Below are 20,154 nucleotides of genomic sequence, written 5' to 3' on the forward strand. Positions count from 1 at the left end.
TAATGGGCGCATGAAGGAAAAAAAGCAGGGAAACAGCGCTCGTCATTCGCTGTAAAACTCTGGGCAACGATATGTGATACACATGCAGAGACTGGCCGGCGGTGTGAGGAGCTGTCTGCAGTGATTCACATGTTTGTGCCACCTGCTTGTTTGTGCCACCGCTCTCGATGTTAGTGTGACCCTGACGAACATCGCTATCACCATGAGGCAACAGAGTATTCCCACGAGTCCTCGTATTAAAAACCCGAGGTCTGGAAACATTTCCGCAGGCGGCCTTTCCAAGCGAAGACAGATTTGTACATGGCCGTGCTTGCGGTGTGGTGTTTTAGCTGCAGACAAACTGAGGACAGATGTGTTTGTAGCTCCCTTTCCTCCTCTCCCTTGATCATCTATTCCCTTCCTCGCTACTTCCAGCTTCCCTAATCTGGGAGTCATTGTGTGTGTAATAAAGCACAGCTGCACAGATTCTTTTTTTTTTTAACCCACTTAGTTCAGCTGATTGCATGGGAGTAAAAAAAAAAGAAAAAAGAGGGCTCTCGTCTCACAGAGTCCAGTTCACAGACATGCTCCCCACATGTTAATGTTCAACTGTTCCCCTAACACGGATAATGCTTGTGAGAGGAGACACTTCCTTGTGCTGGACCGATGCCAGGACTAATTGTTCACACCTGATGTTGCATTTGCACCGAGCAACTGTTACCACGGAGGGACTTCGAATATGAATTTATATCTGTGATTTGCAAAACAGATTTTTTTGCGCACAGTAGGGGGAGGAAACTGTGGAAGCGTACACATCTTCATGTCTACACGTTGTTAAAATGGGCACACGTTGTCTGATCAACAGGCTTTTTGGAATGGAAAACTTTTTTTGAATTAGACTCTTTTTTTTTTTTTTTTTTTTGGTAGGTTTAATCTTGCTCTTGCTGAATAATGTGAAGACTCCAATGCAGCATGTCAATTTTCTAGACTGGATTGTGTTAAATTGCTTCTGCCCAGAAAAAAAAGAGAAAAAGTCATGCATATGAAAGTGAGCAGCTCCAACAGAAAGATGTGTCTCTTTTACAAATTGGTGCCACATTGAGCGACAGAGGCTAAACGTCTGCAATAAAGACCAAAAAAAAAAAAAAAAAATTCAATAAATTCTGAATTCTACCCAAACCGCTTGCGCGCAACATACCGACTTTCTACTTAAATGAGACAAACAACTGGTGGCAGCATTGCTTGGGCGGTTTGCTTGCAAATCATATTTTAAAAATCAACAATTTAAAAAAAATTGCTATATTAGAAAAAGTTAAATATCTGCACGATCGCCACATATTTTTCTTTAATCTTTTTAATATCCATTTAAAACAATTACAGCATTACAGAAAACGACACTTAGACTAATACACAAAATCAGTTCAAGAGATCACGCCAAGAAACTGTTTCTCCACAGAGAAGTTCATTTTAAAGTAAACTTTTGGCAGACTACTTTAAAACAGAGGTGTATTTCCACTGATGTAATGAAACTGTGGAATCGCCAATAAAAAGCTTGTTGCACAGTATGAGTCAGATGATCTGTGTCTTTCGGGATTTGTAGAAAATGGCCAGTTCGGCAGCTCATTTTAAGGTTGTCGTGCTTTTTTTTTTTGCTTCTCTTCTGTTTTTGATCTTGTCAGTGTATGAATTATGCTGTCACCTGCTTGTTTTTGTGCATGTTTGTTAATGCCCAAATGTATATTTGCATCCACACAGTCATTTTGCTCTTGTAAATTGCCTTATTTTAAACTCCTTGTTCGCACAAAGGACAGGTTTCTAAGATTTTCTTCTTCCTGCACCTTTTTTATCCGCTTTGATCTAAGTGTGTGTTTGATTCAAGTTTTTTATTTTCATCCTCTATATTCTAACTCAAATAAACTTAAATTCAGCTTTGAGATAAAGATTTGAGATGGATGTTAATTGCCTCGCAGTAAAGGCTTGTGGCTGATGCAGCCGTAGAATAACAGCACCCAACCACCCCCACACTCCACTCCATTCCACTTAGCTGATCTCTTTGAGCTCAAACTGAGTGTGGGGGTGCGAAGGTTCAGTCAGGTCAAAAGAAGTTGCACGCATTCACCATCTCAGTTGTGGCTTGATATCCCCAGGAACCAAAAGAAACAGTGCAAAGGATAAGCTCAGTTGACACACTAAGACACTGTTTGTAAATTCATACAAATGCATGGTTTCCTCGCTGTTTGCTTTCTTCGACTGGTGCAGCAAATAACAAGCTGTCATGTGTTGACGTGCAAGCTTTTGAGGGGAACATTGGACTTACCTTTAATCTTCCTTCTGTGTATTTTCCGTCTTTTTCTTTAAACACGGGCTAATTGTGTTTCAAGCAGAATTTGACACGTATTGATTCAAATGTACCAATTGCAAACGTGCACACTCTGTATATTGGCAGTGGCAGTAATCCCTGTCATTGAAGAATTTCGGTCCTTACAGGATTTTTTTTCTCTTCCTGTCATTGTTTTGATGGTTAATTTTTGTTTTTACGTTGTCTCTTCTACCCAGCGTTTCAGAAGATGCACGCTAACTCCACAGTGCCGAGATTTTCAAAATCACGTTGCTTTGTTTTTGTTCACGTGAAAGGGTTTCGGAGAGCGAGGGAGAGAGAGATTTCCAAGTGTCTCATGGTGTGTGGCATAGGGCAAGTGAGTAAAATGAGGATAATGGTTGGTAGCTGTGACTGTAATGGTCTGCCTACCACGATGACTCATTTGCTTTGTTTAGGTTGAAAGGGAAGCATTTAAATGTCCTTGTGGCCTTTTTGGCAGAGTGATTATTTTTTTTCTCTCAGCTCCTTTTCTCCTACTCTAATATTTTTGCTTTGAAATGTAAAAATCCACATTCCATCCCTATAGCAACATTTCAGCTGATTAATGCATATTTTTTTTACAGTTTATATTGATGCATACGTATTTTCTTTCCTGTGTGGATGACTCAGTAATTCATCTTTCTTTCTTCGAGAGAGATGCAGAAGCAGCCTCGATCTTACAATACAATAGTCTACTCCAGAAGCTGTCAGCCTCATCTTCCTTTGTCTGCTGCTTTGTTTCCCAGCCAAAGCAGATTCACATGCATTCTCCTTGTTTCTCCCTGTGCCCTGACTTCTTCACAGCAAAGGCAGAGAAGCAGGAATTCCATTAGCTTTGTTCTCGAAAGCTCAGCATGAACTTGTGACTGTGCTATACGTGACATAATGGCCCCGGAACTGGTCCCATATCCCCACGCATTTTTTTCCCCCAACAGCTTTTATTTTACATGATATTCTGCAGGTAAGTAAATCACATCCATCCATTTACAGGCACTCTCTGTTGTATAAAATCCCCCAACTTGCTGCGCTGGACTGTTGTGAGCATGCACATGGATAAAGGGAAACAGTATATGTGAGCATGTGTAAGCATACTTTTTTTTTGGTGTGAATCTTAAGAAGAAAAATCAAAAAAGTGAACAAAAATGACATGTTTGTGTGTGTGTGGTTAGGTTTGTAATTGGATGCAGTGGACTGTAACAGTCTTTACCTGAACTAGTCATTTGCATGGGTTTGATTGACAACAGAGCTATGCAAAGTAGGCACAGGCTTTATTCCCCGTGAAGGCAGAGACGTTGTAAAAAAAAAAAAAAAAAAATGCAGCCTTTTTTTTGTATTAGCTATCACTTTTTTGTTGATTAATATTGAGTCATCATTGCTGAGAAAATTGTTAAAATAAAGATATGTACTTTATATTCAGATGCAGTCCTTGAACTGGAGTTGATCATGGTGGATTAGCTCTCAGCATAAGTTGAAGCTATAATGGGCATTTCTGCAAACGCTTGGGAGACATTTGATCTCCCTGCACTCCAAAAAACCCCTAAATGTCCTATTCTGTCCTTACACAAAAAGCAAAGCTAAAAAAAGAAACATCGGGTCGACTTTAGGATGCCATTTGTGCTTGAGATTAGTCAAGCACGAAAACACATCCAGGAAAAAAAAGCTGAAAGAAGGTGAAAGAAATCAAATTCCTTTGTATGTATGGTGCACACAGAAATAAACCTGGCTTCCCTATTATGCCTTGTACATTTTTCTACTGTTGTTTTCCAGTATACAGGATGTTGTTGTTTTTTTTATTCCACCCACTTTAAAAGTCTGCTTGACTTCCACTCACTTGTAAATGTGCAATTATGAGTCAACAAACAGATGGGAAGTAGTGCTTCTGAATCGAAGTATTATTCATTCCATTTTGTTAGGCTCTTTGCAGACACGGGAAACGTAAGATTGCTTCACCACGCTCCTGTCATCACACAGGCATTGGTCATTTTCATGTTAATATGCACTTAGACATACCTGGGACAGAGAGAACTGTCACATATGTGCAATATCATATTTTCTTACCATAGAATTGATACTTCAATCTAGAAAGACTTGCATTGGAGCTTTCACATAAAAATGACTAGCATTGGCTTTGCCAGGATAAGAGTTTTAAGGCCGATACTAATGTTTGGTGTTTTAAAAAGCCAATATTCTGATATATCTTTCTTTTTTCTGTCAGACACACAAAACACAAGCGTTTCACTATCTGTTATATCTAGTTATTTGTAGTTACCTTGGATTCAGACTCGGATTATATGCAGCTTTCCGAATGTGCATTGCTATCAGAGAAGTTCCAGAGTGCCTTCTTGGTTCTGGTGCAACATTAGCACTCATAACATGAAGGGTGTTTCTTCCATCTTGTCTTTAGTTTTTAAACTTTTCATTTATCATCAATGGCACAAAGTAGGGGTGGGCCATATAAACGATATACGATAGAAACGATATAAATTTGGCCAACGATAGAGATTTTGACTATATCGCTCTATCGCGATAGCGCATGCTGATGATGTCATCAAGCTGCGCCTGTTTTGGTCGAAAGCATCGCAGCGGCTAAAACCATTATCATCTGCAAATTATGGCAGGCGACAGTCATAGCAAAGAGATGAAGCACTTTTGAAATATGGGCAAAGCCGAGAACTGCCCTTCCTCCACTTCCGTAACATTGATTCATTAATGTTGAATTCTCTCGCAGCTGTTCTATTCCCATGTTGTTGCAGTATATTAATAACTAACATCGTATTGTGGATGAATAATCTCAGTTGTTCTCCTGACTAAAGTTTGGCCCGTGTATAGCATCCTGCTATGCGATTGCATTTGTCTCTAACCACCAGAATCCATCACGTTAACTTTTATCCAGTGGGGAAAAAAAGTTGACGTTCATCTGTGTCGCTAGCAATCATGTAGCACAACATTATATACCAGGTAGTCCAACTTCAGTAACCCTGCAAACGCTACTGCTGTTTAGTTTTCTGTCTTCATTTATGTTGGAAGTGGTAGCAGAGCTGTACGTTTTAATTAGTTTCAAAAATCTCTCAGTCAGAACATGGTATGTCATGTTTAGGTGGAAACTAGCGAGCTAACTTCCTGTTAACTTCTAACTCCATTAAATTTAATAAATTCTGTTTTCATGGATGCATGGATGTAAAGCTTAATTGTTACACCCGATAAAGCAGCAACGCTGATGATTTAATTAAAGATGAAAGAATTTAGACCGTTTTTAACTCTTAGTGTTCGTTTGACTTTGGGACCTTAATCTGACGGAGTTTTGGACCCAGATTACTCTGCAAAGCTCCTCACTACGGCAGCTGTAATCTCTGACAATCCATCAAGCTGTGCAGCTTACCAAAGTTGTACTAAAACAATTTTTAACAGATTTCTGCACGCCAAAATCGGTTTGAGGTCAGTAAGCACAACCAGAATTCATACATAAGGCACACTCTCGATTTTTGAGAAAATTAAAGGATTTTTAGTGTGGAAAATACGTTATACAGAAGAAAAGAATATATCGTGATATATATCGTTACCGCACATGCTTCAAATTATATCGCGATATGGATTTTAGGCCATATCGCCCATCCCTAGCACAAAGTTAATATTGGTGAATATTATCAATGTGGCAACAATGCCGAGTGGGATCTAGCTCGTTCAGAAGTCAAAGGTCACATATTCCGTTTAAAATAACTGAATGGTGCGCACGTCTAAAAGGGTAGACATTCATGTTGGTTGTGCATCGCCACCTATAAAACTATATTAAAACACAGTATTATTAATCTATAAGTATGCATGCAGTGTCTGAAAAGCAGGCGTCTCAGCATCGAGGTCCACTGATTTTCTATATTAAATGAACTCCATGTCATTACTTGACATAGAGAGGTTAGGCAATTTGTCAGAAGTTAATCACATTCTAATAAACAACTGGTAATATTATCAAAATTGCAGTCAATCTGCTGGGAAATAGCCTTGTCTTGAACATTCATTTGCACAACCTCGGTCCAGTCCAAATCAAAGTTTTAATTAACAGTGTGGTTTGTTGTCTCCGAGTAAAAGTCCTTTCTAGCTTTTTAACTCACTGCACAACTAAGTGTGTATGCGAAGACGTCTTACTTATCGGATTCTTATTTCTTATTTCACAAACTGCATTGTGACGAGACGATGGCCGCCGTTGTCTCCCGTCAGTGGTTTTAACATTGCGGCTAATTTCTTTGTTTCGTCTCTCAGAAACAAATGGTGACAGGAACCAATTTGTTGGTATGATTAAAACAATCTTTCAAAGACCTGAAGCCTGAACATGCCAGCAGAGGTTATCTCATCACTGGCCACTACTACATTTTTTTGTCTCTTTGATTTTTATGATGGTGTTTTGACATGAATGATCAAGGGGAAGAATTAAATAGCTTTGAGTCTGTGCCTTTGAGATCAAAAGACCCTAATAATGTCACATTACAGGCTGTACTAAGGCAGTTTTAGTGCCTGGCCCTCGTGATCAGCCTCTTCAGAAAATAACAGCTCAGCTTGAAACCCGAGACACGGGGCTCATAGTGATAAGCTGATTCAGTAATAGACTGCATTACTTTTATACTTTTCTCTTTTGAATATTAACCACCAAATTAAAGCTGTATACCACTCGCTCTTTTAGCTTATTCACTAATAGGTTTAATAGTACAGTATCTTAATTGTGTCTGTCAAAATCTAAAGAAATCTAAAAAAGTGAAAATAATAAAACGGATAGTTATCTCACCTAAAGATTTATTTGAAGTTCTTGCGTAGTTCATAGCAGCAGATACATAAATGAAAGCAATCAATATCTGATGTTTAATATTTATGGTTATATCTCACCCAACCAGAGCCTCAGGGATCCATTAATTTTCTGTTCAGCTGAAAAAGCATGCGACGCAGCAGCGCCGTAGCAACACATTGGCGTAGTAGTGATAGATGCAGAGTGCAGTGGAGCATTTGTTAGATTGTGTATTACTGCAGTGTATGGTCACAAGAGAATGACCTCTGTAATAGAGAAACAATAAAAGCTAATGCATGTGAACACCTAAAATGGCGTATTAGGCTTATTACTCACAATCTGATTTCCAAAAACGTTTCTCAGTGTCTCAGTCAACCTCGACCAAATTGTTTATCCTTTTATATTAATTTTTTTAACCCCTCTTCCTTTTTCTATCCTCTGTTCTTCGTCATCAAAGCCTTTGTTGATTGAAAAAAATGACTATTGCTAGTACCTATAAGGAGAAGTAAGTTGTGGTGATGACTCAAGAATGACAATAAGGTCAAAGGTTAGTTATTACAGACATGAATTGAAAACTTAAACAACCCATTTCGCTGAACTTTGGTTTAAATGAGAGGCTCTGCATTGTAGACGTTTGTTTAAGAGATAGAAGTCTGTGTTCTTAATATGTGGTCGTGTATCTAACATTTAGCCTTATCATAGTGTGCAGTAATTATAAGTTTACTTTTTCAGTGTCAGTTATAGTTCTTTGGTGCTGAAGATGAAGGAAACTATGAACTATGTTTTTTGTTTTTTTTGTTTTTTTGTTTTTTTTATAGAACCATTCTAATTTTAGTTGTTTTATTTTTCGACTTATTAATGCAACAACAATGCAATCAGCTTTACCTCCGGGCATTTGCATTAGGGTCACAGAGCTTTCCTCAGAAGGATTGTGATGAGTAAGCGTAATTGACACGTTAGTAATGTGGTCAGCGTGATGGCATACTAAAGGCTGAGTATCAAGCTGCTTGTCTCAATAACTCGCAGGACAAAACCCCAGTAGCTATGCACTGATAACTGCAGAAAGATGCAGCTTAGCCTTATCAGTTCTTCGTTTCACTGACACGGTAATCCACACAATGCTCGGCTGTCATTGTACTGGAAAACACAGGATCGTTTCATTTACCAACAAAGGCCTGGACATAATTGTGATGTTCCTTTGCTTGCCCTCTTTCACTACTAACCCAGTGAGATTACTCATCTTCAAAGGCTAATTATTGCTTATTCAAAAGAGACCTACTATCATACATTTTTCTTTTGAAATAACCACCTTTTTTCTCTTCTGGAATAAGATCATTTTAGGAAGTGGTTGGTTGCGTTTGATTAGCATTTTAGCCTAGTCAGAGCCCAGCGGGTATGTACCAAGCATGCAGTTGATGTGTTCGCATTGGGCAGCCAGTGGAGAGGGGTAGTTTCCCTGTGGCTCATTGCTGGAATATAACCACTGTATCCTACAGGACTATGGAGAAGTGTTGAGACTCCTGGAGAAAAGGGAGATGATTCTTGTCCTGGTGGGTAGTTTGCTTGCATTGTAATTTGTCTTTGAGTACAGTAGTTTATAAATGGGATTTGCTGTACCCTAGAGAAAAAATGACCAAATGTACAAATGTGATATTAATGCAAGTTAAAAAAAAAACAAGAAGAAGAAGGAAAGAACATCAAAACAAATTAAATTTGTTTCCATCTCCTAAGGGCCAGATTGCTAGATCAAGAGAGCTTAAAAACCCCAGTGTGAACGATTAGGCATGCCTGCGTTGTATATTGTCTTCCCCAGTCAGTGTGTACACTAATATGTATGTGTATGTGATAAGGGAAGGTAGTATCAGTGTGGTTTTTGAGAGCCTCTTCATAATTCCCTAATTGAAGTGGCAATTTTAGGGAGAAAAAAAATGATCTCCAACCATATGCATAAACCAAATACTAGGGGAATGGTCACTGCAATCAAGCTCGGAAAATGAGCCAGATGCTTGTTAAATGTGTTTATGCTCTGATGCAATTCCTCTTTAGTTTCCCTAATTGCTGGAGACACTGAACGGAGAATAAACACTGCAATATTTTTCATGCAAATCCCTTACATATTTTAGGCCTAGCTATAAATGCATGGAATGCTTTTGAGCGTTTGAAGTGCAATGCATTAGTAAAACGCCTTCAAGGGCTTAGTCTGGCAAAAGGCAGTATCATCATTCCCAGATCCAAGCTTGAGCTACATGTTGGTTTCTCTGAAGAATATCCTATTTTTGAAAGAAAGGGGGAAAAAACACAAACATACCATGGGCCTCTATGTGCCTTTTAAATGAATCAATATTTAGCTTTTAATATAATGAGTGAGTTGTTGTTTTATGAGAATTTAATATTGCATGATGCAATCATTTCTGTACTTTTGAGTACAGAAATCCAAAATAGCCATCATTTGGCATAATTTATAAAACATATATGTTGCTAGAGATATAGATATCGATAGGAGGGCTCGAAAATAACAAATGAGCTCAGTATATGAAAACAGCTGTATTAAGTTGCACAGTGGTGTTTGTTTACTTACCAGCTTTGAAGGTGTAGTATACACTTTCAGAGTAATAGCATTAGAAAAAATCTTGCAACAATTTAGAATTTAATATCACAGCAGTTTGAATTGAAGTACAAGAGTGCGAGCTTCAGTGGGGGCTTAACGGGATCTTATAAACAGTGGTGCTGGCATGGATGTCTCTCACGGCACATTCAGTGGAAGCCTCTGCTTCATATCGCATTGTCTCCTTGCCAGTGCAGGCCACTGTACTAAACGTGGTCACATTCATTAGTGAGGAATGCATTTTGTCAGAGGTGCAGATTTACCAGTGCTGGGTCAGAGAGGCATTTACCTCAGTATGCAACACCTACGCTGAGTATTTCTCAACTGTCAGTGACCTCACTTCCCATAAAATGAATGATGGCATATTGATATGATCTCACACGAGAAGTTTCAGTCGCGTCACATTTATAGCGCATTAGGAGGGACTTTCAGCCTGCTCGCTTGCAGCCGATGCATTTGGCAGGCAGGCACAAAAGATGAGATTGTGGAACATATTCTTTGCTTCCGTGAAATCACAGCCTTCACATTGTATGTTTGAAATTAAGTGCATCTCTCGGTGCACCCCCCCGCACCCCCACCCCTTCTCTCTCCAACTATTTGTGTCTGTCTGAGTTGGAGTTGTCACGTGACTCATCAGACAATAGAGAGGCACTCTTGCACTATGGAGAGGTTAGTCGGGGTTTTTGTGTTGTCAGGCAAGAGGGGGGATGGCATCTAAGCTGTGAATGGGATCATTGAGTTGGAGGTAATTTTGGGCCCCGGTGAAGGGCATTAGTCAGAGAGGCCTTTCTGCTGACATGCCTGTTTCCCCAGCTCTCTCTCTCTCTTGTGCTCCCCCATCTTTTTTAACCCCAATCCACAGTCACCCCCCTCCTCCCATGCTGTATCGGCATTTCTGCCCAATTCCAGCCTTCATCGTTGTGCCCACGATGACATGTGTGTTAGGGCGTGGCAACCAAGACCTCTTTTCACCCTGTACCTTAGGGAGCCAACACACCTAGCTATAGATAAGCAGCAGTGCCACACTACACATTTCTCTGGTTTTATAAGCCACCAGAGCAAGCCTGATAAATGAATAGACACATGCAGGACATTCACATTCATTATCATTGGAAATGGTTGTGCCTGCTGGGAGTTTTTGTAGCAATTGCTGTGGGGCCTGACTGTTGAAGGGCCTCTCAGAGGTGTCCTGATGGCCAAATTTCAGGCAATGTTAAGGAGCTGTAGCTCATCTCAAGAAGAGGCCTGGGCTTAAAAAAACTCACGGGGGAAATGCTGCTGTCAAGTGCATGTCTGCACACATTTACAAAAGACTCATTGTTAAAAGTGCCAGTAAGACAGAACATGGAAAATAGGAGGCAATATATGGTATGAACCTCCAAACTGAGAGAGCGAGCAACACCTAGATGTATTTATATGTAAGTGGGGCCATGAATGTCAGGTATTTTTTGGGGGGCGGGAGAGAAGCCAGTTGGGCTAGATAGACATTTGTTGTCTATTAATTGCCTTTTATGGTTAGACATACCATTGTTTGTATGTCATTCCTATTTATTGACAAAAACCTGAATGAAGTGTCACTCAGTACAATGAGGAGGGGAGGAAATGGTTAGTTAGTACAGCTGAAAGAATGCAGAGGTGGATAAAAATGTTGGAGGGTTTGTTTCAATAATCAACCAAGCACTAGCCTCTCTGTTCCTGCAATTGCAGGTCATTATCTAATCAACAAAATAACCAGCTAATTTGATCAAATCTACGAACATTTGCAGAAAAGGATTATATATTTCTTAATTCACTTCAGTCAGAGCAGTGTGAGACTACCTACCTTACGCAGTGTGAAGCGTTTTGATTCTTTTGACTTTGACAGCCTCTTACTCTGTATTCTGCCTCTGAGTAGCTGCTGACTTGGGCTGGATCATGATAGCCTGAAGGCTCTGAGTTTGCGTGTACCTGTCTTTAAGGTAAAACCTTCAGAGGGAGAAGGTCATTTATCTGATGTCAGCAAGAAGAAAACAAATGGTCATGGGTAATTGAACCAGAAGGGGGAAGGTCAATAGAGAGTATATTCCAGTATGGAAGAAAGGTGGTGTCACTTTTATCTTTATTATTTGAACTGTTGGATATGAAAAGCTTGTAATGGAATGCAGAGCATGGTCCTTGCAAAAGATGTTCTCTTCCTATTTTGAAGAATGAATATGTGATTCCACTGCATGCCAATTTTCAAACTTTCCTCGGGCAACCTCATTGATTAATTCTCTCTCTTTCTCTTTTCTTCTCGCTTCTGTCATCACCAAGAGATTTAATAGTTGCAAGATGTGGTGTGCTTGTGGGGATTTCCAGTAGACCTTAAGCAAGTCTGCTGCATCCTCAAAACCCAGAGGAACTCAATGCTCTCCAAGAGCAGATGATGCTCTGAAGACATGAGCAAGTCCCCAGGGAAGCGGCACAAAGGAAGATTAGGCACCCACCTGCAAGGGTTTTGTTAAGTTATTCCACATCTGCTTTAATAATTCAAAGCAGCATCAGCAGAGCGGCCATAGAAATGATATATCTGTTTTTCAAGTATGGGGTGGGGGTGGGATGTTTGGGGTGTGGGGTGGGTTAACGGGGAAACATACCCATACACAAAGAAATCACACAAAGATGTTCTTAAGTGTCGAAGTATGTCTGTATGTTTGTGTGTATGGGCTTGTGCACGCACCTGCAAGAGCTACATAGGTTGTGCTGGACTGTCACTCACTTGTAACATGAACCGATGTTGTACCACTGCCACTGAGGCACCTGTGGGACTCGAAAGTCCACCTGTCTGACGCCTCGGTGTGTTTTTTGTGAACTCGCCTATAAAATAAATACTCATACACGCTCGCACACATGCCCACACGAACACACGCACCTGTCTTCCGAGGATTGCAGTCCCCCACAGAAGGCTTCCATGTGTGTCATCGGGGACAACGCAGCATGGAATGGCTTTAGCTGGAAAGAAAATAGCATTTAACTAGCAGAATAAACCATGTTTATGCACTTGCCTCGTAGTTTCTTAAACACGGGGAAACATGTAGACTAGTCTAATTTATACATCTCACTGTTAATGTATTGTTGTGGGTTTTGGGGCTTTTCATTAATAGCCCTTGAGGGGCACTCTTCCTCTCTTTTTCTTTAGTTATTTTTTCCTCCTCCTTCCATCTTTCTCCTCCGCTGCACCTGTTTTGAGCAATACCTTTGGGGCACAGCTTGAAGTGAATAATGTATGAGTATGAGAAGGAGAATCAGAAAACCTTTGTGGACCTTCTGTCTGGCTGCCTGTCTTCCTTCTCCTTTGTCTATATCCCTAGCTCTTTCTTCTTTATTTTCTGGGGTTTTACAGTTAAACTAATTTTGAACTCAAATCTATTTGTCTCTGTCTCTTGCAGTGAGGTTTGTCAGCTGTGGCCGTGGTGGTCTGATGCAGTTTGAATGCAGCAACCCATCTGACTTTCGGATAGAGGCCAACGGAGTCCTCTATGCTGCCAGGACTCTTCAGCGCTCCACACTCCCTGTGTCACCTTTGCTGATCACGGCGAGTGACGCCGCCACTCAGCAGCAATGGGTGGCCCAAGTCACGCTGGTGCCCAGGCAGCAGGTGAATACACCTCAACCCTTTTTATAACATTTTTAACTTGTTTGTTGAGTGTCTGATTGATGTTTAGTGCCATAAAGAAAGGTTGAATGGTCAATTCTCCCCTTGCATCAAATAACTTACACTTATTAGGTGCACTTCACATTCACAGTTGACTACTTCCCTAAATTGTAGCAGGTGTTCCCAAAGACTGGATGGATGCTTGCTAATTAAAAGTTAATGTGTCAATTTACTAGGAGCACAAACATACACTCAACACGGTCAGTGGGTAGCAAGAGCAGATGCCGAATAGCTCCCCATAAAGTTGATTTCACTGAGCATGCCTTGTGATTGTGAGGTTATTGCCTTATCATGCAAAAGGGGGCCACACCTCTTTTAGTGCTTTGGAAGATGGGGAGCATCTGCCTGAGCTGTAGTGTACCGCTCTAACTGTTCCTCTGGATGTGCTGTGCAGTCATCTGCAATTAGTCTGAATGACCATGTGCTCTTACGTCAACATTGTGGTTGGGAGGAGATCAAAGGAATTTTCCAAAAAAAAGTACTCAATTAGGAAATATCTGCTTACAGTGCAGACATATACAGTAATATATAAAAGACTTGAGTGACTCCTCATATTTTTTTCCCAAAGAGCCAGATGTTTTCCTTCTGGACAAGTGGAGGACAAACGTAACAGTAGTAGGTCTAAACGCTATCTACAGCAGATGAACAGCATCTGTAAGTCATGCCCTTAAGGATGGTAAAAAATCCATCTGACACAGTATCTGAGAGACACATCGGGTCCTTCGGGTTATCTAGCTGCTTGCCTATTGGTGCCTATCAAGAATAGACTCTTAAGGAATGGAAACTGGGAGAAAAGGCTGAGCTATGCAAAATTACACAAGAACCAGACTGAAAATCAATGGTAACAGGTCGTATAGAGAAAGGAATTTAAATTCAGACAGTATATACAGAGGAAGGTGAATATCTAAAGGAATCTGTGAAACCTGGTGGAGCTTCTGTCATGGTTTGGGGTTGTATTTCAGCCAGTGATGTTGTTGTAAGTACTCATTAAAATCAAGTAGTCAGTAAAAACTTTCATTGGCCTTCTGGAGACTCTTCTGAATTTTCTGAAAAGCAAAACTCTTTTCAAAAGACCAATGTTCTTTTAATTTCAATTCCAGTACTGGACTTAAATAAACTCCCAGAAGTATTCATTTTTAAATGTTTAGCAACACGGATAAAAAGTCAATAGTTATTTTGTGTGTTTCTAGAATTAATACTGACAGTTCTGTGTAGTTACTATCAGTGCTGCAGGCATAGTGGTCTGCTTGGTCGAAATTAAACTTAGTGGGCTTTTCAAAACACCATCGTTAGCCACTGACAGTCATTTACTATAGGGACTCCTGCAGGTATATGTGATTTTAATGATACCATTACTCACTGTTGTTGGGTGGTCACAGGTAAATATATATTTTTTTAAATAATCAGGTAAAAATAGACTTTTCGCAGTTTCTGCATTGCTAAATCCGAATCTCACGTGGTCGATACATGTGTATACAAATGATTAACTTTATTATCAGTATCTGAACTCTGATCTGTATCTGGTGAGAGCTGCTGGATTTGGCCTGATTTGCTTGTAATGAAATCAGGGATTGACTTTCCCGTATCTTCCACGTTTACGAGGTCACGAGCGGCTATGTTATCTTCCCCTAGCACAATTATTGTCATGAATCATCACGCATCTCTTAATCACATCAGTGATTACATTTTTTTTTATTAGTGCCCTGAATGCTCCAGCCTTGGGGAAACATTTTAATCAATGACAACAAAACAATATCCTCATTAACATGAGTGTGTACTCGCCCACTGTCTTGACCTCCATTAGAACCTGAGCTCCGCCACAGTCCGTGAGGAGAAAACATTTCAGTATCCGAAAGAAGAATTTCTCCTAAAAGGGGAAACACACACATATGAAATCCTTTCCGCACACTCACAAACACTCAGGCCATCACTCAGCCAAACACTCTCCTGCACTCTGAAGTAGACTCCTAGTCGGAAGATGAAGAGGGGTTCGCGGAGTGTGGATTGGTACAGACCTCCAGTGTACCAGAGATAGATTTGCGTTGGGCAGAACAAACCCACCATGCCATTCATCATTCCAGACACAAGTTGCAAATAATTACTGCTCTCACTCACACCCATTTTAATAGGGTAATAGATATTTCTGAAGCATGCTCCCTCACTATCTGTCCGCTTGCCTCTCTGCATTTCCAATGTGTGAAAGCAGTATAATCGGATTTCAAACATGATTAGTGGAAGCTCGGCAACAGCTCCCCAGATGTTAGAGGAGGGGGAGTGTGGGATATGGGTCATGTTATAAAGGTGAGAAAGTGGTAATTAATTTCTGTGTTTGCATAGGGTACTTTGTAGTTTGTAGGACTTGACTACCTCACGACCGGTCAACATTTAATTAATTACATAAAAATAACAGTGGGGGAGATACTTGAAGGGGCACGGCAGCTCCATTAAAATTCCAGCTATCATAGATTGACATTGACGGATTTCGCATATTGTTTTTCTGTTTTCCTTTCTGCCTTGTTTTGTTCAAGGTTATTTTAACTTTCTCTGGCACTACTTCAGTCTCCTCAGTCTCTGGAGCAGCATAGGCAATTTGAGCCATCTGTGTGTTTAGTGTCTGGCTTTCAGGTACCATCCTCCTTTGTTTCAAATCTCATTCATTACAGCCGAGGGAGGATGGCAGATCCATTATGGAAGCTGCTCTATCTCTGTGGGTGTATTTTATCAGGACATAAGAAGACGTCTGCCATTTAAAGCAAACCAGAACTCGTAGTGTGTTTCCTTATCATGCTTATATTCTGAAATCACCATGTTAGTGTTTGCCAATGAATGCTATTAACCCATAAAATAAATACATGTAATTGCAAAGGAACATCTTGACAAAAGTGTAAGAATCACTTGCTCTTTTTTATATCCTGAAGGGAATGTACCGCATTTTTCTGGCATGCATTAATTGGTCTTTTCAGTTCCCAGATCCTGGTTCTGCCAGAGGTTTCTTCCTGTTAAAATAGAGTTTTTCCTTCCCACTGTTGCCAAGTGCTTGTTCATAATGGGTTATCTGGTTGTTTTTCTGTGTTATTGTAGTATCTTTACCTTACAATATAAAACACCTTGAAGTGACTCTTGTTGTGATTTGTTGCTATATAAACTAAACTGAATCAAATTCATTTGTTCTAACCACAGTTGTCCGCCTGATGCTTGTGTCTGAGGTAGAGTCAGGTCACTAAAGTCATCAGGAGTCTAAAATGCAAGAATCTCTGTACAAACAGTCTCTGCATAATGTAAAGTGACTGTTGAAAAACTTCTGTGGCATTCAAACTTCAAGCTTTACCGTCCACAGAGCCGTGCGCTGGCAGGGCTAAAAATGTACGTGCTCATACTTGACCGCATACATGTGATCACTAAATCATTTGCTTTTGCCAGGTGCAGGAAGGCGCTGTCCCTCCAGTCATGTCCAAGGATTTAAAGGAAATAGCATTTCCACCACGAAACATGGACAGCCAGCTGAAACGCATGAAGAGAGACTGGGTCATCCCCCCAATCAATGTCCCAGAGAACTCACGAGGCCCATTCCCACAAGAGCTTGTCCGGGTAATGTACTTCACACAAGCACATGCATGTCCGCACGCGCGCGCGCACGCACGCACGCACGCACGCACGCACGCACACACACACACACACACACACAAACCAAAAAAAGCCCTTTGCTTTATATGACAACCTTGCAGGCTCGTCCTTACCCTGGGCCTTCACTCAAAGAGTCAGAGACAGGAGATTTGTGCCTTGAACAAAATGCTTCATATTTACAGCACTTTGCTAAAGGTTAGGTTTTTTTTCCCCCCACTGTATTATTTATCTTTTGTTTCAGGGAGCAGTCGGTGCCAGTATAACCTGGCATTATTTAGAAGCAGGGAGAAATCTGAAGTGCTCACGAGCATAATTGCTCTTCGGTTGACTGCTGAGATATTACACTCCTTTTTTCATGGCTCAAGGACAGACACAACCCAATTCATTTACACCAATTCTCTAGTCAGGGCTAGGTGTGAGTGGCTGACAGAGGACACGGAAAGCTTGAGACAGCTAAGAAGTAGATCCTTTCAGCATATTAAGCTTACTTTCTTACAGAGTGTTAAGTACTGTACATTCTCTAAGTATGATTTATTTTTAATCCGGCCATATTTGATGGGATGTTTATTGGCTTTAGTGGGTGATATCAGGAAGAGGAAAAGCTCAGTTTGCTCAGAACGGATCAAGAGTGCAGGAGCTGGGGTCTCAGCTTACATGGCAAGCAGGATAGACAGCCAAGAGAGAATTTCAATACGTGTATATGTAGACACTCATTTTATATGTACTATTGTATTCACATAACAACCTATTTTTAAACCAATATTGTGATTGCTGTTGAAATCATTGATTAGTACTAGAAATAATTAGCAATTCAGGGATTATTGGGTGGGTTTCATTCACACACACACACACACACACACACACACACACATATATATATATATATATATATATATATATATATATATATATATATATATATATATATATATATATATATATATATATATATATATATATATATATATATGGGTGTGTGTGTGTGTGTGTGCCCTATCATTAACAAATCTTTATACCAACAGATCCGATCAGATCATGATAAAAACCGATCCCTGCGATACAGCGTGACAGGCCCGGGTGCTGACCAGCCTCCCACTGGAATCTTCATCATCGACCCAATTTCCGGAGAGCTGTCTGTCAACAAGCCCCTTGATCGGGAGCACATCTCCAGCTTCCATGTGAGTCATGTAAAATAGTTAGAAACAAAGGCCCTCTTCAATAATTCCTTGTGATTTGAAAAGGTTTTTTCCATTCTGGATTATAAAGAGAAATGTTCTGTGGTAGTGCTGTACGTGCCTGCCAATTGGCATGTGCTCAAGAGTCATGTGTAGCCTTAACAATCTCAGATTCCATAAAGACTGGGGGTCTCCCAGGAAATCTGACTTATCCGTCTGAGAATTTCAAGGATTTTGAATAAATTGTATGTGTGTTAGATATATCACAATGAGCTGCGATGCTGCTGTATTAGTGGTTTTTCCATTCCATTAAGTTTGACTTAAATAATGTGCTTGAAAGCAATATGGTAGAAAATCATAAAGGTTGTAGTTTAAATGAAATCATAGCCTTTGACATATTCGTCTTGTAAAGTCTAATCAACTGGCCTTGGAAGGTCACAAAGTCACAGATGTCTATGCTTGTTCAATTTAAGCTATATGTCCGTAATTCTTTTGTAGTTTTTGCAATTTCCTCTATTAATGTTGCTGTCTGCACTTGACACTGTAACATGAAGTCCACTGAATATTTTGCAATTCAAGCACCAGGTATAAGAATCACACAGCAACTTGTGGTAAAAGACTAGTATAATAGATGATGCTATTCTGCTGCTGCACTCGATACATAACATCACCTGAAAGAAAACCGACAAAATCATTAAGATTTTAGTTATCCTCTCCTTTGTAGTGTCAGTGTGCGTGTATGTGTGTAGAGTTCTGTTGTAATAATGTGTCAGTTAAGTTGATTTGGCTTCATTTTATATACCATTTCTACCCGTGTGAGTTTCTTCATTACAAGTTGGTGAACTTTATCTTCATTCATTTGATGGGAATTATCACAGTGAGTTAAGAAGTAGTATCTGTCAATCTGTTTAGAGAGCTTGGATCTAATAGAGTAACTATATTTGCTGCCACAGATATAACTCTGAATTTATCATTTGTTTTTATACTTTTATGCTATAAAAGTATGACAACTCATGTATGAGTGAATTTAAATCCCATGTTAGGCATGAAGCATACATTATGTTGGACAAAATAGACTTGAACAACAAAAAGATGCAGTGAATCAGATTTAGTCTTATAAAACAAATGGGCTTCCATGTTAGGCAGCAGTATAACTATGATAAATGATGAATATGGTAAATATGATATGAGTTAAACCAGAATGTATTTGTCTCGCGAGACATCCATGAAACAGCTGTGGCATTTCATTTGAATAAATATAGTCGTCCTTTATCTTTTGCTATACATGCATAGCTGTCTTTACAGCGCGTTGAAAAAGTATTCATACTCTTTGAATTTCTCCATGTTTTGTTATGTCACAGCCACAAACATAAATGAATTTTATTGGGATTTTATGTGATGGACCGACACAAAGAAGGGTATAATTGTAAAGTAGAAGAAAAATATGCATCTTTTTTATAAAGAAACATCTGAAAAGTGTCCCGTGCGTTTGTATTCAGCTCACTTGTGTCAGTACTTTTTTGAACCTTTTGCTGCAATTACAGTTGCAAGTCTTTCGGGGTTTGTGTCTACTAGCTTTGCACATCGACAGACTGCAATTTCTGCCCATTCTTCTTTGCAAAATAGCTCTAGCTCAGTCAGATTGAGTGTCTGTGAACACCAATATTAAAGTCTTTCCACAGATTCTCAATAGGATTTAGGTCTGGACTTCAAATGGGCCATTCTAATGCATGAATAGGCTTGGACCTAATCCATTTCATTGTAGCTCTGGCTGTATGTTTAGGGTCGTTGTCGCTGTTGGAAGGTGAACCTCTGCCCAGTCTCAAGAATGTTGCAGCCTCAAACAGGTTTCCTTCCAGGATTGCCCAGTATTTAGCTCCATCCACTTTCCCATGATCTCTCGCCAACTTCCCAACAACATGATGATGTTGCCACCACTATGTTTCATAATTTTTTTCAGATGATAGA

The 20,154-nt window shown here is 40.0% G+C and overlaps 1 protein-coding gene across 1 annotated transcript in view; it reads left to right on the forward strand.

Annotated features, from left to right (window-relative positions):
* Nucleotides 1–20,154, forward strand: part of cdh2 (cadherin 2, type 1, N-cadherin (neuronal)) — a 61,310-nt gene that overhangs the window by 24,922 nt on the left and 16,234 nt on the right. Inside the window, exons 3-5 of the mRNA XM_026150927.1 lie at nt 13,122–13,330; nt 16,808–16,975; nt 18,034–18,189. Of these exons, the coding sequence (XP_026006712.1) occupies nt 13,122–13,330; nt 16,808–16,975; nt 18,034–18,189 (533 nt within the window). The remainder of the gene's footprint in view (nt 1–13,121; nt 13,331–16,807; nt 16,976–18,033; nt 18,190–20,154) is intronic.

Source organism: Astatotilapia calliptera, chromosome 18 (assembly GCF_900246225.1).
Source record: "Astatotilapia calliptera chromosome 18, fAstCal1.2, whole genome shotgun sequence".
In the NCBI taxonomy this organism is placed as follows: domain Eukaryota; kingdom Metazoa; phylum Chordata; class Actinopteri; order Cichliformes; family Cichlidae; genus Astatotilapia; species Astatotilapia calliptera.